At 28.9% G+C, this 17,806-nt stretch overlaps 1 protein-coding gene across 1 annotated transcript; it reads right to left on the bottom strand.

The window, feature by feature from the left end:
• Positions 1–8,827: 8,827 nt before the first annotated feature.
• Positions 8,828–11,305, bottom strand: LOC133797329 (protein TIFY 10A). Its single transcript, XM_062235201.1, has 5 exons — positions 10,996–11,305; positions 10,256–10,403; positions 9,831–10,144; positions 9,678–9,735; positions 8,828–9,290 (listed from the first exon to the last, which is right to left on the bottom strand). The coding sequence occupies exons 1-5, from the start codon at positions 11,159–11,161 to the stop codon at positions 9,191–9,193; spliced, it is 786 nt and encodes a 261-aa protein (XP_062091185.1). The 5' UTR covers positions 11,162–11,305; the 3' UTR covers positions 8,828–9,190.
• Positions 11,306–17,806: the final 6,501 nt, after the last annotated feature.

Raw genomic sequence — 17,806 nt, 5'->3', positions numbered from 1 at the left:
CTGACTTTCTTCTCATACTTTCTTTTTAGAATTTTGTGAGAATGATGAGCATAATGGCCTAATTTTCCTAGGAAGGTTATGGATGATTTCATATGCTAGTGATATTATTTTGCTACTTTGATTTACTATGTTTTTACTATAATGCATTTGAGTTTTTTATGTTCTTTCAACCTCATCTTTATTTTGTTATATTTATTTATTTGTGATAATAATATATAGGATTAGTCATGCTCTTTCTTTGTGTTTATAATTGGTAAAAATAATATTGATACATAAACTTATATCTAATCTTCTATTGCATTATTGTCCTTGAGTATTTTGTCATTTTTAGATTTTTCATAAGAATAGCATTGTGCTCCCAAAGTAAAGAACTTTATAACTCAAATGTACTTTTGTTAGAAAAGAATGTGGACTTTAATGTTAGATTTTCCAAGTAAATGTTGGGACGTGAACTATTTACTTATGTAGTTTTGTAAATCAAGTAACTAATTAACTAAATAAGCATATAGATGATTCTTGAAACCTTTCTACTTTTCAACTCTTGATTATATCTTATTTTTATTTCACTTGTCTCATTTTATCATTTCATAAAAAAATCAACAAAAAAATCTTAAATCTATTTTCATTTCCATTTCTATTTATTTCATCTTACTAACTTTTTTTGTTACTCCTTATGGATCGACCGCCCGACTTTTACTGCAACTACCGCTTAATGGTTGTCATAATTTGTACGTTAAACAAATATACCTAGTCCACGAGCTCCGAGTTATAGATATGAAACTATTTTCTCAGAATTTCAGTACAATAGTTTATGCGTGAGGAATAAATGATAATTTATAGAAGACTTGAGTTAGATTATTTTCATATGAAAATAGGAAGAAGTTACAAAATATTTATTTAAAATACAGATAAATAATAATTAAATAAGTATCGATAATTAATAAATCTTCTAAAAAAGTAAAATCCATTTGAAATTGAAATAAAATATTTATTTCAATATTTCTCTTCTGTTACACGTTTTCGAGCGGATTTACATGCGTAAGTTCTTCTCGAGCTGAAATAATAAATACATTTTTAGTTGAATATCCATTGACTAATGTCTGTAAGTTGTTATCTTACATTGACCGAGCCGTTTAGTCACCATAACCCACAAGTTCTATACTTGTAGTGATATAATGATCCTTCGTCGAGCTGATGACGTAGGAATAAATATGAGCTGATTTATTCTTCTAAAAAATCAAGTATAACACGACTCATATTAGTTGCCCAACAAGTAAGCAATAGCCAAAAACATAATTTATCTATATAAATATATACTAAGCAAACCCCACAACACTAGAATTATTGAAACAAGCAAACTCGATGAAAGTTATCTCCAGCCAGAATTGAATCTCCAAGATAAAGAATAATTAAGGGAAAGCATATAGCAATAGCAGTATACTCATTAATTTTGCACATTTGAATTTGGAGTAGTGGCGGCCACTTGACTGGTTTGTTCTTGTGCAATCTGGAATAAATTCAAATGCTTATTCCTTATGTTCTGTACCTATTTCTTATGTAGAAAAGAAGACTGTAAAAAGAAATATTAATAGGCAAACAAAATTAAAATAAGAAAATTCTCATAATATTATATATTGATCACAGAAGTCATGTAGACATTAATGAAAAGGTTAAATGTAACACAGATTTTTCATCAAAAAATAAGCACTTAAGAGAGGGACGCAAACCATCCATTAGGGCCTAAGCCACAAATTCCTACAAATCTAGTAAGTCACAAATTCCTACAAATCTAGTAAGTCACAAATTATGCTCATTATAAATGACATACCACGTATCAAAAGTTTAGACATATAATAAATATTTCCATTGGTTTTGATCAAAAGTTGAACAAAACAAAATAACCAATAACAAATAAATCAATAACATCCCTTTCAAAAAATATTTATATATCAATGACAATAATAACAAATACATCTATCTCAAAAGCTCAAAAATCACAACTTTTAGTTCCAATACCATTTTTAGAAAACTGTAAAATAAAAAAATATTATTGTTGTGAAACGTGTAACTGCAAACCGTCAAACTCTTGATTTTAGAAAGATCTCTAAGTAAATTTTAAAGAATTTAACCAAGGTCCACAAATTTAAATTCAACCTCTTCCATATTCCATGTTCTATTAATCTCCAAAGTGTAACTTGAAAATTTTCTTAGTATTATTGGTCGCCTCTAGCTCTAACTTGAATTGGGAAAAATATAACTTAGAGATGACCAAATAAGAAAATTTGTCAAGTATTTTGGTGAAATTTGTATTGGTTGCCTATACCTAAACTAGTGTAACTAAACTAACTAGATGAATATGTTCTCTTGAAATATATAGGTTGTGTTTGGTAAAATTTTTGTTTTTTAATTTTTTAAACACAAAAAAGGAAATAAAATTTTATTTTTGTTTCTTTATTTTTAAGAAATGAAAATATGTTTGGCAACTATTTTTTTTTTGTTTTTAAAAACAGAAAATAATAAACATGTTTGATAACTTTTATTTTTATTTTTATTTTTTTTAACAATATAAGGTGTTTATTTGAAGAAGAGAAGAAAAAGATAAAAACTGTTTAAAAATTTTTTGAAAATAATTTTTTTTTATTTTCAAAATTTAATAAATTTTAATTAAAATTTAAAAAAATAATAAATAAAAATAGAGTTATCAAACACATTTTATGTTTAATTTTTAAATTTCTAATTAATTAAATAAAAATTATTTTTTTAAGTGTTACCAATCAGTCTCATACTTATTCGGCTATGCAGTAATAAAATAGTAAATGGGAACAACATAATGTCTTGTTTATTATTTTTTCTATATATTTTTTTAGGGGATTTGGAATGTGGAACCTCATTTTTTGAAAATAATTGTAGTACTAATGTTCATTAAGCCATGCCTATGAAAATTATTGTTTAGATTTTCAATGTGTGTTTTTACCCTTACCAAATGGCTATAACATAATATATTATCACGTTTCAGTTAATAGTTTTTAGCAATGCAACTTTTGGAACTATGTTATAGAATAAAAAAAATTATACCTATATATATATATAGGGTATTGCTATGATGCATACCTAAAAAGGTAAGCACCGGTACATACTTTTTGTGACTTTTATTGTTTTTTGGCTCATAAATAGTTTTTGGCGTGAGTTTTTTTTATGACTGTGTTTATTGTAGCTATTTAGAGCATCCTGTAAATTTTCAGGAAATTCTGAATAATTTACAATGCCGAAAATTAGGTTCAAATAGGTTGTTGCACGCGTGATTAATTTTTTTTATACGCGTGGAAAACAGTCTGTTTGAACCTAGTTTTCAACATATGGTATTGCTTAAGTGGAGACGAAAAATCGTCTGCACCGGTGGAGACTTTTATTTTTTCACCGTTAGATGAATTGAACGGCTTAGATATATATATACTGTCACACTTTTTAACAGCTCAATACCAATGCGGCTCAATTGCATACCATCGATATTCTAATCAATGGCCAAAACTTTATAGAGGCACAGTAGACCTTTCTAGCTGCACTTTTTCTAACCATTGCTTTGTTGTTAAAATAATTCTTTCTCTCTCTTCTTGACTTATCTTCATCATGCCTTTCCAAACCGTGCTTTGGTGGATTCCAACTTTCTCTCTCTACACTTCTTTCTCAGCCTTTCGCCATAGCTACCATTTCTAAGCTTTCCAACCCAACCCTTGTTGACTCTTTATCACCTTCCTTCAAAACTCAAATATCTTACCATTCAACCTTTTTTTTATCTTACCATTCAACCTTTTTTTTTATCTTTTTCAGACCATCCCTCACCAACTTCGACACCACCTTTTCTTCTTCTTCTAAGCTATCTTTCTTCCAACACGCCCACCAACACTTTCTTTGTGTAAGTTTTCAAATTTTAAGCTCCATCTGGCTCTGATTTATTCACAGTTTTCATTTTATATTTTTTTATATATATATACATATTTTGTGATTGTAAGTACTTTAGCATTAGATGTTCCCAAAGAGATGGTAATGGAATTCATTGATTGAATTGATTCAATCATTGTCTAAAGGGTGATGCCCACCCCAGGAACTCAATGCATATATTGTCGCGTGCACGTATTTGAAAAAAAGAAAATAAAAAAAAATTAGGTGCTCTCTGTAATTCTATTATGAACTGGGTTTGAAAAAGATGAAAGAATAACTATACATACAAAGAAAAATTAGCCGAGTTATGAAAAGAAAAAAAAATCATCAAAAGGAAGAAGATTCAAACTTTTTTCTTTTTATTTTTTCATTAATAATAATTTAATAACAAGCATTAAAGTCTGAAGGATAATAATGCCAAAAAATCAACCGATAACACGTGATGAAATAAAAAAAAATAACCACACGAAAAAAGTACAATACAGTTGTGCCCACACTAACATTCTTATCCGTACATAAACAAGCCAATAGAATTACACCAAAACAGGTGCACCGGTGCAGCTGTTTTCTACGGCTGCACTACATAAATATCCTATATATATATATATATATATAGAAAGCAATAGGAACAAATTTGTTGGTAAAAAATATCATTTAAATAATAAAAAAATTACTTATCACCATTCGTGTACTTATAAAAGAACCAACGGGTTACTCAAAGTGAATTTACAGATATATGATTTCTTTTAATTATATTAGAAAATTTATAATTGACTTTTTTTTTTAATACGAAACATATATTTTATTAATTAAATATATTAAATTTTATTATTTTAAAATTATTATAATATTTTAAAATTGTATTATAATTATTTGTTAAGATACTTCTTGGATGTTAGGACGACATAAGTAAAACTTCAGAACTCGCAATGAATAACTACTTATTAGGTCGCATGAGGGATTAGAGTTGGCTCTTATTTCGACACTTCAGTTTAATTGTCTAATTCTTTGGCTGAAACCTGAAAGTAACAATGACAAAGTGCTTAAAAATAAGTAAAAGCTCATGAACGATGATGGACCTGGATAAGCCAAAAATTAACACAAGGTTATTATACTCTCTAGTTTAATTTCATTTTTCAATTATGTTAGTATTCACTCACTTATATATTATTTGGTTAAGGATGATGGAATGAAATGGAATGATCGAATAAAATGAGTTTTTCACGATTTTAGTAAAATTACTTCCATTTTAAAAAAAAACATTCCATTGTAAAATTAAAAAAATATTAATAATATTTTTAGAGTTTATACATTTTTGAATCCTGTGTTTTGGACTTTGTGTTTTAACAAATTATTTTTTTAACCCCATGTTTTGTAAAATAATTAAAATAGAACCCTAAACCCGATTTTTGTCAATGTTTTTTTAACTAAACATACAAATAATTTACCAAACTAACAATTCAGAACAAAAATAAAATCATTATGCTTAAAAACCGTGTTGTTATATTCAATTTTTTCTTCATCAAAATTGAGTTTATGGTTCTATTTTAACTATTTTACAAAATATAGGGTCCAAAAATAATTTATCAAAATACACGATCTAAATAAGTAATGAGACAAAACACATGGTCCAAAAATATATAAACTCATATTTTTATTAATTTTTACTCTATTTTATTCTTATTTCTTTTGATCTATTTTTATTCCTTCCAACCAAAAGCTTAATACACACAAAAATATAGTTACAGAAAATCTTGAATTAACATTTATAATTTTTATTTTGTCTCATTATATGCATACTTTAATTTTTTTTTTCATCTTCAGATTTTATCTTTGGTAAAATTAAATCTTGGGTCGGCCTAATGGTAGCAAGTGCAACTCCATTATCAAGACACGTACGGACTTTGTTGTAATCTAATAATTGATTTTGCAAAATTACAATATCCAACTACTAAAAACTTAATAACCCATTTAAAATTAAAGAATATACAACTTTAGTAACCTATTATTCATTATGTATTCAACTTATTATCATATTAGTTAATACAATTTGAATACATTGGTTTAAAATTATACATTCTTACTAATTTTAGTAAATTTTTTTATAATTTTTTTTTTACAAATATGTTCTCAATTCTTTATTATAAACTCTTTTTAAATTTTGAACATATTTCTTGATTTTTATCAAAAAAAAAGAAGACCAAAATTAGTGAAAATGTACCATTTCAAACTAATTTATCATGTACAAAGTCTTAAATAATAGAATACTAAATTGGTAGGACAAACAATGAAGTACCAAAATAGTAGATTCTCTTAAATTTATAACAATTAAATTACTTAAAAACTAACTAGTAGTTGGGTTACCTAGAAATCTAATAGAATCATTTTTGTAGCCTTAGATGGGCAATAGAATTAGAATCATCGAGGATGCCATGACAGGCTTTCGATAAGTTGGCCCATATATAATGGACCAATTTTCATGGAAGGAAATATATCCATCAGAGCCAATGTTTTTTAGTAAAGCCCATTTCAAAAAAAGCTTCGTAGATCACATCTCATCAGACAATGTGTTCAGCGTTTCAATGAATCTAAAATCTAGTAATCTACAATATTCAAAGTGATTAGGTGCTGAGATTGGAAACTTAATTTTTCTTCTTTTCATTTATTTTCCATTTTTCAAATTTTATGTAGTGTTACTATTGCCAAACTTATCATTGGGCGGTACTTGGACTAATTCCATATTAAGCTAATCAATATTATGTTTTGACTTTTGTCCAACCCAAAAAGTCAAGATTGTTTGATCAAGTGAATACATTAGTTTAAATTGATAACTAAATTAAAAATCCTAGGCTTGAAGTTGAAGCTTATAATGTGTTTTATCTCATTTTGTATCCATGACATGAAATTTCACACCCAATAGCATAGTTTCTTTTTTCGGATACTTATACACCAGCGTGACCAGCCTTGTAGAAGAGCCCAAGGTCAAATTCAAACTAAATCCATCATATGAACAAAAAAAAAATCTCAACCAAATGAAGCAGGACCACACACCTACTTATTGGAGGAAGAATTGGGTGCCTTAAATCCATGGACAAAATATGACCCACTTTTATAAAAGGTAGAAATATATATATAAATCTAAATGAAACAATACTATACTCCATTTAAAAAAAAAAATACTATACTATTTATGCGAGTGACAAATTTGGTGCCAAAGTAACGTACATTTGACGTTATTTAATACAAAATTTATGATACAAAAATAGTCACTAATGGTTGGGTATTAGTTTAATATATCTACCATAGAATTCCTCTTTAACTATATACATTTATATTGTTCATTTTCAGATTATATAATATAATATCAACAACCAAACGCGTCCTAAAAGACTTAACCTAAAACACACATGTCTAAAAAATAATGAGTAAATTAAAAATATCAATAAAAAAATAAGGCAAAAGAAAGAAATAATGGGTCTAAACAAAAGCCTGACCCTACCACATTCAACGTAGCATGTGATCAATTCGTTAAAATTTATCCTCCACCGGTTGTTGTGCCTTTTGTTTAATTATTTATTTATTTAATTATTGTTCGTAAAAAGAAAAAAACATTATCTCGAGGCTTATACGTGAATAACGTGATTAAATTTTATTAATAAGATAACATTCTTACTATAAAATGTTCAACCAGTACACCTAATTTTCTTGACTTATTGACTTGAGATGCATGCGGTGTGTGGACTTTTTATTGTCTGCCATTCCCATTATTTTTCAGTATTAATCAATGTTCATAGTATATTTTAAGCTCTTAAACGAAGCAATGAGTGACTAAAACAAAGGGAAAAGAAAGAAAAGTCGTACACTTGTACATTATTATTTCATTTTGTTCACATGTGCTAATAATAATAATAAAAACAAAACGGTGTTCAAATTATCAATCCGCGTGCATTGACAATAATACGTATAACTCTTTTTATTTAATAAATAAAACATTTAACTGTTGGATGGTGGATCGAAAAGAAAAACTGGTCAAGTTAGTTTCACTTTTTAATTTTTGGAGTGTTGTCCGGTGCAACCCCTAAAATGGGGCTGTGCACCCTCAGCGTTTTTTACTCTGAAAATATTTTTATAGATTTTGATTTTAAGAGAATTCTAGATAATTTATAGTGCCGAAAATAATGTTCAAATATATTATATTTTATGGGCATAAAAAAAATAATAACACGTGCAATAAATTATTTAAACATTATTTTAGGCACGATAAATTATTCAAAATTTTTTAAAAAATTTACATAAAACTCTAAATAATTATAATATATACCATTATAAAAAAAACTCACCGAAAATACTTCACAAATCAAAAACACAAAAGAATGCACAGCCGTGCCTCTTTTTAAGGGGTGCACGGTAGAAGCCCCTTAATATTTTTATCATGGAGAATAAATTTGTCAGAATTTCCATTTTTTTAATACGCTAATTATTAGTACTTTCAGGAGCCAATGAATTGAAAGGGCAGAATTGGGAAATTATGTATGAACCCATATGTTCATACCAAATTTGAATTTGTCAAACCTTGTGGGAGCGGATGTAAATGTGTAATGGTTGCCTTTGACGAAGTTAAAGTATTACACTTTTATCTAATAATTTTGGTTGCCTTTATTGAACGATACGATACGAGTCAGGAAAAAACAAATTTTTTTTAATAAAAACTGAAAATGAAATACATTCGTTTTGTTCCCTGATAGGCACATAAAATAATGGCAAGAATCAAAGGTATAGGTAGTGTTGAAGGCACTCCAATTAATTTCTCAACAATAATACTAAAAATAAAATAAAGAAGACAAAAAGAGAAGTAAATAACTCAAACATATTGTTCAAAGAAGGCAAGTACAAAATATGTGATTGTTTGTTCAATTCTCTCATCCAGTCAGTGATACAATACAATCATTCATAAAGAATAACAGTTATAGAATAAATTGAAGCACTCAAATCTACCAGAAGTAACTAAAATTCTTTTGATTTATAATTTAATTACAAAATCTAAGATTAAACAAGAGTTAGATACTTAGATCTAAAACCAAGCTCCAGTCGGCCAGAGCCAGATGGTCAAAAAAATATATTCATTATTATATTAATGAAGATAGGACAGAACTGAGAAAAATAGTAGTAGACCTAAACCCAGCAAAATCTGAAAGATAAAAGGCTTGAACTATGAAAAGCCTAATATTTCTTAATATATGAGATCAAACTACTACTGTGTTCTCTGTGCAGCCAAGCCTAGCCATGAGTTGCCTTCAGTTGACTTTGATGCGGCTACTTCTGGGATTTGGTATGGTGCTCTGGCGTTAATTCTGTTTAAAAAAAAAAGTAAACAAATGGTTAATCCCATGAACCAAACATAAATACAAAAACCCAAGTAAGCAAAGAACTCAGCTCTTCTTTTTTTGTCATTAATATTATGATACAAAACCCAATATAAGGATGTTATTAACTGAGAAAACATTTCTGGTGACAATCATGAACGAAAAAATTGGTTTGGTGTAGCTAGCTAAGCCTAAGACCCTAAAAGTTAAATAAATAAAAAATCTTCTCTAAGACCCTAAAAGTTAAATAAATAAAAATTAGTTTGGTGTAGCTAGCTAAGCCTAAGACCCTAAAAATTGGTTTGGTGTAGCTAGCTAGCTTAATTCTAGTAGGAAAAACAACATATTCTTCGCATATTATGTTTTAATGCCTACCTATCCTTTCTCTTCTCCAAAAATCGGTGAAGTGAAGCTTTCCTGGCAATTGGTAGATCTGCAATTCAAGAGCAAAGAATCAATTAGAAAAACATTCAATTGCATTTCTAAACATGATAAAATAAAAACACTGATCAATCACAAGAAATTTACCACAAGCGATAGGACTCGGTGCCTGTTGAACAGATTCCTGAATAGCTTTGCCGCCAAAGCTAGGAACAACAGTCGGGCTTGGAGGAGCCGAAACACCAGAATCGATTGGATTCTTTGTTACATTAAAGGGGAAGGCATTGTTGCTCTTTGCCTGGTTGGCCTGGGCAGTCAGGTTGGTGGAGCTTTCCTGGCTAGCCAAAAGCATCACTTCTTTTGCCTTATCTGCTGGAAAGTCATTTAAGACAATTACTTGTCCACCATAAAAGATAGTCATTTGGGCTCTTTCAGGCTCTCCCGTGGCAGGCTTGTTCAGACTGTCATCAAATCGAACAAAACTTTAATCAGTCTAAAGTTATATATCAAACGTTTCAGTTTCTATACAGTAAAAGCTTTAAGTTATCAACTCAACAAACAACCAGGCGTACCTATAATCTGCCATCTTGGGGGCCTCTCCCTCAGGACGAGAGGAACCAAAACCAGCTTGTTGAGGAAACAAATTCATGAACTTGAGGTCTCGAGGGGTTGCCATGTTTGTTTGGTTTTCAATAGCAGGAAAAAAATTCATTGTTGTCCCTGTAAAATAGAACAATCGATAATATATATTAGATCCAGCATTCGAGTCTAAAAGATCACACTTCCAAATGATACTGCAAGTGACTACATGTATTATAGTGCGTTTTCAGGTGATTTTTAGTCGCATGTTAATCAAATCTAAGATGGGTCTCTAACAAAAACAAGGAAAAATAGACCAAAATAAAAAAAAATGAAAAATGAGTTCTTTCGATGAAATACCCAAAAGAAAGTCAGAATATTAAACCACCAAATTGGGACTTGAATTTGATTATAGAATTTCGGAGCATGCAAGGCAAGAACCAAAAAAAAAAAAAAGAGAAGTTAAAATTGCTCATTTTTAATCACCAAATAACCAAAAAGGAAAACCCCAATTTCTATATTGTTTTGTTCTTCCTATCAAATTAGTCAATATTAAGTAAAAAAAATTCCCGTGCCTACCACCTATCACACAATCTAGCTCATTATCATCATAAATATAAAGTTTCCCATAATAATTACAGCTCAATTATTCTATTCTCATCATCAAAAATAAAAAGACGAAATTAAGCTTCACCAATTCAAAGAAGAAAGAAAAACAAAAATTAACCCTTACCGTTTGGTTCAATGGTGCGTGTCATCCCTAGGCTTAGATCTCCAAAGCTACCCTTCTCTTTCAGATACTGACTCAACATACTACACTTCTGAGAGAAACTCGGCTTCTCAAAAAACCTACCCGATTTCTGGGCTGAAAACTCTGCGTTTTCCGATGAGACCGACATATTTTCCGAGCAAAAAGAAAAAAGGAAGAGACTAAGTCAAGAATTGAATCCCTTGTATTAAAAAAGTTGTATTGATGTTCGTGCTTGAAGAAAACTCTGAATCTATATCTGTTCCTGCGGTCTTAATATACCTCCATTTTCAACCCCTTCAACACCCATTATATATATGTATATTTGTACGTATACAATTAGCTTTCTCTCTCAGAGACTTTATCTTATTTTATTTATTTATTTAATAATTTAATGAAATTGAATATTTTATTCGGCGGGCTCGAGTTAAAGCACGAGGAATATATGTGAATTTTTTTTTTTTCTTTCAAAGAGTGGTTCCGTGCAGTTTCCCAGCTCTCCTTATAAAAATATTTTAAACTGTCGTTCTCCGTTCGGTATTTCAAACACGTGTTCTTTGCACACTTGGGCTACTTAACGGCGAGGTTTTTTACTCTGTTAATTTCGATATTGGTCCTTCTATTCTATTATATTCATAGTTTTGTCCTGTGGTCCACGTGGCCTTGTTTGATTGTTTATTTAAATTTTTTTTTTCGCTTTCAAATCTTAATAATTAAAAATTGCTCAAAAAAAATCTTAATAATTAAATTCGGAAACAAGTACAGTTTGGAGGGTGGTATACCGTCCAGGTGATTGACAAGCTTCTTTTCTAAAATTATACACATTATGCTGTTTAAGATTATTTTAAATCGCATAAATTTCACTTCTTTTTATTATATTATTATAAATTTTAGTGTATGACTAGTTATATATACCGAGTCAAGAAGTAGCGTTTCTATAATAATATAATAAATATCAATTACAAAAATCAAAATACACGAATATTATTAGAAAAATAATAACTCACGAAAGACAATCATGTCTATTTATTTTGATTTTTTTAACTGATATTTCATATAATTCAGTTTGGTCATTATAAAAAGATATATATAAATGTACAAGTGTATAATTAAGAAAAATATATAATATTATTATAAATGTGACTTGGCGTATGGCTTATTATGTATACTGATTCAAGAAGTAACATTTGTAATAATATAAAAAAATATCAATTACAAAAAATCAAAATACATGGATATTATTACAAAAATCATAAGTCAAGATGTACAATCATATTCATGGATTTTCCTTTTTGTAATTGATATTTCATATCATTCATATTGGTCACTTATCAAATATATATTTAATATATTTCTTATTTATATAATAAGTGTGTTAATAACGAAAAAATTTTGTTACAAGGATTTTTTTATTTTTTTTAATGTTAATTTTAACGAAATATTTTTTATATTTAACAGAATATTCGTATATTTAACATTAGTTTGTAAATACTTAAACTTAAATAAAATAAAATTAAAAATTAAAATAAGATATTTTATAATAATAATTATTTAAAAATAATAAATAATTAAACAAATTAAAATAAGATATTTCATAATGATAATTATTTAAAAATTACAAAATCATATGTTTTATAAGTTAAAAAAATTTAATTAAACTTAAATTCACTTATCAGAATAATAATATAATTTACTATCAATTAGCAACAAATTGTTTTTTTTTTAAAACTAGCAAGAAACTTAAATTGAAAATACAAGTATAATATTTAATATTACATTAAACATATAATATATAATCTCTTATTGTCACTCCCAAATTTAAAAACTAGAACAAACATAAACTTAAACAAAAATAAATAAATTATTTAATTAAAATAAGATATTTATTTAAAATTTATATAACATTAATATAAATTTAATAAAAATAATTAATAAATTCTACACATAAAACGTGCATAATATACCTTGTTTGTATCTAGGATATATTTATATAAGTGTACAATTAAGAAAACTATATATCCTTTCAAAGAAATAAAAGAAAAGAAAAGAAAACTATATAAATATATGCTAAATTGCCATCTATCTTTTTATATAAATATTTAAAATCAATAATAAAATAGAGAAAAAATATTAAAAACATCCTATATTTTATATTTGTGATAATTATTACTATATTTGTAATATAATAATGGTAGATCTTATTTTGAATTTGATATATTTTTAATTCTTTGTGTGTGATGTAAAATTAATACAATAAATTTTAATTGCTTGGTTAAAAAATTATTTGCACTTAGCTTGTGGATTGGTGAACTTTTTCTATTTTATTGTCCAACAATACCCTCTTCACTCTTAATTATATACTAGGTAAAAACAATATGCAATGTTTTAAAATTGTAAACACTGTATATAATTTTAATAAATACTGGTTCACTATCTTTTTAAAAATATATATTTTTATGATCGAATGAATTATAGTTTTATATTATATATAAATATTTATATTAATAATCTTTACATATATGACGTCTAAACATAACGTTGACATAAATATATATTTACATAATTACATGACATATATATAAAATAGAATAATATTTAAAAAGAAATTGATAATAGAAATAAAATAAAAATAGAAAAAGTCATAGTGTAGACAGTAGTATATATACATCAATTATTTTTAGATTCTAATATATCTCGCAATATCCTTTAGTGAATTTGATGAAGAAAAAAAGCTTCAATCACTTGATAAAAACAAATTATCACACAAATTTATACGATAAAAAAATAATATGCATGTCTTTATTATTTTTAAATAAATATGATTTAATTATTTAAATTATCATAAAATATCTTATTTTAATTTTTTTTTTAAGTTTATGTTTGTTTTAATTTTTGAATGTGACAATGACAACAAATGATTATATATTATATATTTAATATAACATTAAGTTTGATTAAATTTTATTTAAGTTATAAAATATATGGTTTATTATTTTTAAATAATTATCATTGTAAAATATCTCAAAAATATCTTATTTTAATTTATTTAATTATTTATTTATTTAAGTTTAAGTCATATTTACAATCTACTATTAAATATAAGAATATTCTGTTTAAGTTAACTGGAAAAAATTAAAAAACTATTAAAACTAACAATTTCCGTTATCTACACACTTTTTATATAGAATAGATATGATAAACATATATTTTAATTTTTGTGACAACATATTTTTAATTTAATCATGTAAAAAATATGTGTAAATTGAATTAATTTTGTATTTTATTGTAATTTTATCATATCCAAAAATAAAATATTTCCCACTAAAAGTTTTTTTTTTTTTTTTATAATTGACTTTTATGATATAGATTATATATGTTATTTGCAAAAAATGTTTTTTTAAGACGCCAAAAACCGTACAAAATTTAATAGTTGTAAATAATCCTGAAAACAACTAAACTGATAAAGATACATAACACATACAACTTTGTTTCCTGTTTTTTTTTTTTTTTGACAAATACTGTTCTTGTCATTTAATTTGGATTGGATGTAAGAAAACATTGGAATCTTTGCTATAACAATTTTAATAATGTTAAAAAAAATGAAAGTAGCACACATATATGTTAAATAAAAATTCATATATATTAATAGCAAAATTAAAAGGGAAATTTTAGACGGTATGTGTAATAACATACTTAATTTTTTTTAAATGCCAACATAAAATATTCTCTCATATATATGCTATTTTAAAATTTTGGACAAAAATACTCATATCAACCGAAACCCCTCACCTTCTCTCTTCCCAGCCAAACCAAACTCTTCCTTCTTCCCAGGCAAACCAAATTCTTCCTTCTTCCCAGCCAAACTCTCTCATTTCTATCTCATTATTTTCTCTCGGTTCACATTCTCACCATCTCAGGCGAAGCTCTCTCTCTCCCCACAGTCGCCGTCGCCACCGTCTTCTCCATCGCCGGCCACGGTAAGGTAAGACATTCGATTTTCATGTGTTTTTTTTTTTAAAAAATTTGAATCGTAATGTATAAATCGATGAAATGGGTTTGATTGTTAATCTTTATTTTGCAAAAAAAAATCTAGCTTAAAATGGGTTTGATTCTATGTGCATTCTGCAAATTCTGCAAAAATTTTGTGGGTCGATGTTCTTTCGATTCCACATCGATGCTCCATCGATGCTCCATCGATGACATACAGTGAGCAATCGATTCTCCATCGATGGTATATTGATGCCATGACGATTCTTTCATAATCGATGGTTTATTGATACCACATCGATACATAATCGATACTGAAGTATAATTGATGCCACATCGAGTCCATATCGATGCTGAACATATATGGCATCGATTCGACATCGATACGCCATCGATATCACATCGAAAATAACATCTCAATTAGATGTTCGCATCAGCATCGATGGAGCATCGATGTGAACTCGAAAGGCTGCATTGATGTACCATCGAAAGGCCATCGATTATATATCGATGGTTTTTCGATGCAGCCTTTCGATTCCACATCGATGCTCCATCGATGCCATGTCGATACTGATGCATAATCAATGGCAAACGATGGTTTATCGATGCCACATCGATGCTGAACATATATGGCATCGATTCCATGCTCCATCGATGCTATTTCGATGGTACATCGATTCCATTTCGATGACAACAACAAATTGAGTATTTTTTATAAATTCAACTAATTCTTTTTTTTTTTTTTGAAATTTTGCAAATGCCACCCAAACGTATCCCACCACTTGAGATCCCTATGGAGGATCATTATGTCGGTCGTATGACCTATAGGGGTTCCGGGAGGTTAACAAAATTGAAGAAAAGGTTTGAGGAGCATGGATTGTTGGGGAGGGTGAATGAGTCTGTTTTTGGACCATTCTTCACAGCCCCTCCCTTTTCGTTCTCTGGGCATTGGTGCACACACTACTTTTGCGGAAGGTCAAGTCTTCGCGTGGCGATGAGGTGCACTTCTTGATGGGCCCAAACTTATGTAAGTTTGGGGTGCACGAGTTTGCCATTATCACCGGCCTGAGCTGCTCCTGTCCACCACTTGCCGCTGACATTGAAGCTCACATTACTTCCTCCCGCCTAGTTGATAGATATTTCAGTGTGGAACCCGAAAAAGACATTCGGTTCAGTATCTTGGAACGAGCTTTTAGTATGTGCGATGTACCTGATGATTTGTACAAGCTCGGTTTGGTTTACTTTGTGGAGGGGATACTATTGGGCGTTGAGAACGACAATGCTATTTGGCGAGATTCATTGTCGATGGTCGAGGATTTAGATTATTTTGAGAAGTATCCATGGGGATCCCTTTCATTCAATACAACTGTGAAACAATTCAATAGAGATATGAAAGCGATTGGTGGTACAATACCAGGTAAGAAGGCGAAGAAGATCACTGAGGTGGAGTCTTCTAAGGGTTTTAAGGTGGAGGCAAAGTACACTTGCAAGGGGTATCCACCAGCCTTGCAATATTGGGCGTACGAGACGATTCTTGATTTACAGAAGGAACACGCCAAGCCCTGTGGATTCAAGTTCCCTAGGATGCTACAGTGGGAGAGCATAGGCCAGCCGAAGCATTTGCATTTGAAGGATGTACTTGCGAGGAGACATGTAAGTTATAATACATTTAAATAATTCAAGAAATTTTGAATTATACTAATCAACTTATGTCGTTTCTAATTTGATTGTTGTGTTTCCATTACAGTTGTCATGCATTTCTATCCTAAGGCCTCGATCAAATGAGCGAGACTTCTTTGATGCCGTATATCAAAGGACAAAGGGGGATACTCCTAGGTATGTGATGCTGCAGAATATGATCCAGCCTGCACCAGAGGATGGAAGACCTTACATCGATGCCACATCAATGCTACATCGACACTGAACCAAATAAACATATGGCATTGATGGCATTTCGATACACCATCGATATTACATCGATACTAACGTCGAAATTCACCTCAGTATCGATATGGAATCGATGTGGACTCGATGTGGCATCGATGCTAATGGTTGCCATATGTATGCGATTCAATTTCGATGTAATATCGATGCCACATCGATGCCATATCGACGCTGAACCAAATCAACATATATGACAATGATTCAACATCGATACACCATCGATATTACATCGAAAATATCATCTAATTTAGATGTTTGCATTAGCATCGACATGGAATCGATGGAGCATCGATTTTGGAAATCTCAGATCCGAAGAACAGTTCAAAAATTGCAGAAAAAAATACAAACTCAACTGCGGAACAGTTCGAATCTAATATCTAACTATGACATTTCATATTCATAAGTAAATTAATGAAATGATACTTACCCATGCTTTTTTCTCTTAAAAACGCCAAGAAACTTCCAATTCGTTCCACCTCCAAGCTGTGAAAAAATGGCTGTAAATGAGGGATGAGAGAAAGAGATAGAGAGAGTAAAGTGTTAAATTTGAATGAGGATGGGAGGAGGGTATTTGTGTCCAAAATATAAGAGGGGACATATTATGGGGAGAATTTTTATGTTGTCATTTAAAAAAAATTAAATATGTTATGATGCATAAAGGCTAAAATTCCAATTAAAATTTGAAAAAACTGAAATACATCCTAACATATACGTTATGGAATTGAAAATGACATTTATATAATGGATGTAATAAGCCATTTATATGCAATACCATTATTTCTATAGAGAGAGAGAAATAAGAAGAAAAAAAAATTGTAAGAATACAAAGAAAGAGAAAGATGACAGATTTTGGTTGTTTGTTTTA

This window comes from Humulus lupulus, chromosome 8 (genome assembly GCF_963169125.1).
Source record: "Humulus lupulus chromosome 8, drHumLupu1.1, whole genome shotgun sequence".
Taxonomy (NCBI): Eukaryota; Viridiplantae; Streptophyta; class Magnoliopsida; order Rosales; family Cannabaceae; genus Humulus; species Humulus lupulus.
Note: the sequence above shows the minus strand (reverse complement) of the source record. Positions and strands in the feature narration are given on the sequence as shown.